This window comes from Pteropus vampyrus, unplaced genomic scaffold (genome assembly GCF_000151845.1).
Source record: "Pteropus vampyrus isolate Shadow unplaced genomic scaffold, Pvam_2.0 Scaffold268, whole genome shotgun sequence".
NCBI lineage: Eukaryota > Metazoa > Chordata > Mammalia > Chiroptera > Pteropodidae > Pteropus > Pteropus vampyrus.
This window is the reverse complement of record NW_011889049.1, coordinates 158,301-163,551: the sequence shown is the minus strand read 5'-3', so window position 1 is coordinate 163,551 and position 5,251 is coordinate 158,301. Positions and strand designations below refer to the sequence as shown.

The following is a 5,251-nucleotide window of genomic DNA, read 5'->3' as shown; positions in this document are numbered from 1 at the left end:
GTCGCCACCGTACTAGTGGAACACAAGTGGGTGTCAAAGAACTTAGACCTGACGCTGGAAAGTGGGCCTCGGAGATGGAGTCAGCTCCTCCCCAAGAGGCACCTGGTCCAGTAAACTTAGAGAGAAGCCTGGATGCAAGTGTCAGCCTGGGTCTCGCTCTGTCTCCTTGCTCCTCTGCGTTTGGACAGGATGTCTGTCGGGGCACAGGTCACCCTGCTCCCCTCAGTGTCCGTCCGGGGCTCCCCCCAAGTTTCCCTTTCTCTCATCCTCGTTCACGGGTGTGTAGTGCACACAGGCTCTTTATTTGGCAGGTGAAGGCGGGTGAGAGACGGGTGAGTTATCCTGGTCAGAGCCCCCTGGGGTGCGCCTCTTGCAAGGTCAGCTCCCTGACTCAACGAGTTCGTGAAACCGAGGCCAGCATCATGAGCCCCATGGCCTTGGGCAAGTCCCCTCACCTCTCAGAGCGGTACCACGCGTTCCGTGTCCCTCACGGGGCAGTGGTGGAGCCGTCTGGGCCGTGAGGGCGGGGGTGGGGTGCTTCCGACAGCACCAGCAGACGGGCCGGGGCCGGAGGGCCACTGAGGGTGTGAGTGCACAGGCGGGTGGGTGACGAGTGGGAGACGCTTGACGCAGTGAGAGATCAACCAAAGGATTTGCTTTAAATGGTAATTAAACACTAATATTTTACCAAGTGCTTTTTCCATTCAGTACATTTCCCGCTCACAGCAGCTGAGCAAAGGGCCCCTGCTGGCCTTGGCATCCGTGCTCGTCATCCCGTCCCCTCGGCGGGGAGCGGGTGGGTTTGCCGAGGAGGACACAGCTCAGGCTGTGGGCAGCACTCAGGCCGGTGTCCTCCCTCCCGGCCCCAGCCTTGACAGCACCTGTGGGGACAGGCGGTCAAATGCGGTCTTCAAACCAGTGTCTGCCATGCATTTACCGTACAAAGGGGACGCTGTACAGCCACAGAAGGTGGCAGTCAGCACACAGCTGTGCACAGAGCCGAGGGTTGTCCTCTGCCAGAGAGCACATCTGAAACAGAATGTCATGTGGCAAGGTCAACAGCCCTGTCTCGCAGGCTTGCCCAAGGCCTCCGGTCAGCAGTGGGTTCCTGCTGCCGGTAGGACTCGTTAGCCAGGGGCTCGTCCTGGGTCAGCCTCCTCTCTGAACAACCGTGCATTTGGGATGTCCTCTGAGCCTTGCATTTCTGTGGCTTACTTTTAGGTTTTTATTTTCGTCTGAGCCAGTTCGGCCCTATTTCTTCACTTGTGCTTTTTTTCCCCTGGCTGGTGATCATGAGTTCCCTCTAAGCTTTCCGACTCAATTCGATAAAATACACCAAGTGTCTGACGTGAGCCAGGCCTTGAACATGAAGTAACAAGTTAGGGATGGGGTCTCTGCCCCCGGGAAGCTCAGGATCTCCTAGGGAAGAGAAGGCTGCCCTCAGATCGCTGTAATCTGTTAGAAAGTCAAGTTGCGAGACGGGCCCTTGGGTGCCGAGCAGAGGGGAGCATGAGGTCATGCGGACAGCTTCCTGGAGGAGGAGACCACGGAGTTGAGCCTTGAAGATGTGGCAGGTGTAAGAGGTGCCCACACAGACAGCCAGCTGGGAAGTAGGCATGCGATCGGCTGGGCCCGGGGAGCAGATGCCAGTGGAGGTGGGTCCAGGAGAAGCGGCTGCGGGCGGCAGGGCTGGAATCTCGTTTGATGGAGCTTGCACCTGACCCCGTGAGGTTCAGACTTATGTTTCCAGAGATCACGCAGGCTGTGATGTCAGTATGGCAGACAGGTAGGGAGAGACGGGAGAGAGCAGAGGCAGAGGGTCCCGCGGGAGACCAAGGCCTCAGTCCGGGAGGGAGGCGCTAAGGCAGCCACGTGGGCACGGAGAGGCGGGCGGATTCCGTCAGGGTCTCAGACAAAGCAGCAAAGAGGCTCTGTAACTAACGAGACGTTGGGTGGAGAAGGCGGAGCTGGGTCCCCACCCGCGTCCTCACCTGGATCCTGGGGCTGGGGTGTGGCGGGAGGTAACTGTGACGTAGGAGACGCTGTGTGGCCTCCGCCGTGGCTTTCGATTGCAACACGCAGGGAACCATTGCCACGAACTTGGCACCGGGACAGACGGGCATGGTGACCAGCCACCCAGTGCCCCCATCCTGAGGCTTCCCCACTGCAGAGCCACCTACAGTGGGCTGGACCAGAGATCCCCAAGGGGTCCTGGGCAGTTCTGGAGGAGAGGTCCTCCTCGTCCCTCCTCCTTGCCTCTGCCAGGGCCAGCCTTGACCGATGGGCGGAAGGAATAGGCTAGAAGTAAAGACAGTGGGACTCTCACGTCTGCCGCGGACCCCCGTGTGACACTGGACAGACTCCTTCTGGGCCCAGCTCTAAGACAAAGGGTGGGCCGGTAGTTCCCAATGTTCAGGACCCTCATGGCTCAACACACATCGCCATTTCCTTAGTTTAAGATAGATGGAAGGCTTCATTCAGCCACGTATTGTTTCTGCTCCGTGCTGTCGAAAATTATGTCTTCTGGTTTTGAAATATGTCTCAAGTGCAGGGACCAGAGCCCGTGGGAGCAGTGAGGGGTCCTGTCAACTTTCCCCACCTCGGGAGGAACAGGCTGGCTTCAGGGGTTGGGCAGAGTCCAGCCCAGCAGGCAGGAGGAGGAGGGACCCACGCAGAACCCCCACAGACCACCATGTAGGCAGCTGGCTGCCCTCTGGGGTCCCGCTAAAGGGGTGAGGCGCAGTTCCAGTGACCCAGGCCAAGCCAGCAGGTGCAGAGGCCTTTGACGCCGTCGCCCAGGAGTTGTAAGACCTCGGTCCTAGGGCGGGGCCTGGCCAGGCTAAGGGTGGGTTCCAGTCCTCAGCCCAGGTGCTGGATGGGGGCTCCACGACGGGCCGAGCCCCCGGAAGAGGGCAGACTCCCATTCAGGTTATGGGCTCAGCCGCGGAGACCAGGTCAGAACGCAGCCGGCATCCCATTGTCCAACCTGGGGCTGGAGGCCTGGGCCACGCCAGCAGCAGAGGGCTCAGGCCTGAGCCCCAGAATGCGGGCTAAGATGTCTTGACTCTCTCCTGCCTCGGCCAGGATGCGCGGGTGGGGCACAGAGCTTTGGTTCGCGGTTGGGGGACACCTGTCCACAGTGTGGACGCCGGGTGCTCACGGTTCTTCGGGCAGCATGCCAGCCCGTCTTTCCGTCTCTGTTCTTCGTCCCCCAAGCTGGCCTCAGCCCACCCCCGCAGCGTGACTGAGTTTAAGAACGTGGTGTTTTGCGAATAGTTGGAATCCGGCTTAGCCGCTTGCGGTCTGAGTCCCTGATGAGCCGCTTTCCCTCTCTGGGCTGTTTCGTCACCTGCTGCAGCCCCCGGTGGGAGCCACGTTCTAAGGTCCTGAGAATTAAAGTAAGCGAGAGGAGCGCCTTGCCACCACCACCGTGACGCGGCGGTCCCGTGTCCTGGCTCTGGTTTCCTGAGAACGGGGAGGGGGCGCCCCGAGACCTGGGCCTGGCGAAGCAGGAGAGAAAAGGGCTTGCTCCTCGGGACTCTTCTTCCTTAACGGGAATGTGTGTTCTCTTTATTAAACTTTCGAAACGTTCTAACGTCTGTTAGGCTGAACATATGTTACATGTGATTTATAGTTAGAAAAACCAGTTCTTAAAAAGTACATATTTACATGTGAAAACAGAATGTTTGAAGGACATTTACTCCATGCTTACTACGTGCCAGGCCACCACGCCAGGCATTTATGTTAGTCACGTCTCTGAAAAGTCCACAGGCATCTTCTCCCCTGCCCGTCCCCAGAGAGCAGTGGGAGGCGTTGAGCAAGGACCAGGTCAGGCAGGTCCACCCGAGGAAGTTTTCCTTGAGTGCTGGGAGGCCCTCCCCTCCCACAAAGCAGTTGGCCAGGACAGCAGAGTCAGAAACGGCCGGGCATGGAAGCGAACTCCAGGCGGGAAAAGGGCTGGCGAGCTTAGGAAGGGGTCCCACCCACGTGTGCCACACCGGGCAGCATGTCGAGGGCCTTAGTGGCTGGGCAGATTGGGGCCTCAGTGTAGGAGAGCACTCACTCACTCGGGAGGGAGTGGCTTCCGTCACTGGGAGTCCCTGCCTGAGGGCACCCAGGGTTCCCGTGCTGGGCGGGAGGCTGTGCTGGAACCAGACGGCCTGTTTTAGCTCTGAGATGCTGTCGGGCTATCCCGCCCGCCTGCTGGATGCAGGGCACAGTCTGCTCACCCCTCCCTTGCCCGGAGCCCCTGTGGGAGAGGCTGTCTGCACATCGTGGGTTTCCTTGTAGGCTGAGTGGTGCTGTCACCTCCTCTTGGAAGGAGACAAAGCCCTTGTCCCATCTAGCCAGCAAGGCATGAGACTGGCTTGCCCAGCCCCTCTCCCATCACTGTGACTCTCCGCGGTTCCCCAGTGACACCTAAGCTGGCTAAGAGCAGGGACAATCAGCTCCTTCTCAGGTTGGGACAGAAGCCTAGCTTTTCTTGTGACTGTGGCACAGCACCAGCCCCATATGGATGCGGGTTCCCCGGGCAGGCATCGCCCGCTCTGGGCCCGGCTTTCGGGGTCCAGGGCGAGGGTGTGGCCTGGAAGGCTCCACGGTGGCTGTCAGTGACAGCCTCTGCCATCTCCGCTTCCGCCAGCTCCCTCCCACCCACAACCGCAGGCTCCTAGGTGCAGGCAGGAGGGCATCGCAGCACCCTGAGGAGCATGGGCCGTGGCTCAGGCAGACTGGGGGCCGATGCCCAGCTCTGACACGTCCAGCTGTAAGGGTCGTCCCTTTGCTTGAAAAGTGGAATGAAATGGGTCTACTCTCCGGGTCCAGGAACGCCGAGGCCACTGGTGATTTTCATCACAGCTCCGTGGGGTGTGCGGAGGCCGGAGCCAGATGTTAGAGGGTTGAGGGCGCAGTGGCGGGCGAGGAACGGGAAACAGCGAGCGAGGTTCGGGAGGGGAGAGAACGGCTCAGGAGCCGAAAGTGAAGATGTGATCCGTTTATTGGCTCCGAGGGGTGAGCCACAAGGGAGAGGACACAATGGGAACAGGTGTGACACAGGGATGAGAGCCGGCTGTTAAAAAGTCAAGGACGTCTCATGGGACCGGGAGGGTAGAGACGGGCCCTCGTTTCCAGGTGCTTGGCGGGGCCTTTCTTCTCCACTAACCATCACGCTCCTGTGCTTCTGTGCCCCACAGGTCCCTCCACCCAGCGTCAGGTGCAGAATGGCCCTTCTCCTGATGAGATGGACATCCAG

At 59.9% G+C, this 5,251-nt stretch overlaps 1 protein-coding gene across 5 annotated transcripts in view; it reads left to right on the top strand.

The window, feature by feature from the left end:
* The window catches only part of EVL (Enah/Vasp-like), a 133,853-nt gene that overhangs the window by 106,867 nt on the left and 21,735 nt on the right, over positions 1-5,251 (top strand). For all 5 annotated transcript variants that reach the window (XM_023520485.1, XM_023520483.1, XM_023520482.1 and 2 more), the window contains exon 4: positions 5,193-5,251. This exon ends at the window's right edge or, in 1 of these variants, runs on beyond it. In XM_023520485.1, coding sequence (XP_023376253.1) covers positions 5,193-5,251 — 59 coding nt within the window. The remainder of the gene's footprint in view (positions 1-5,192) is intronic.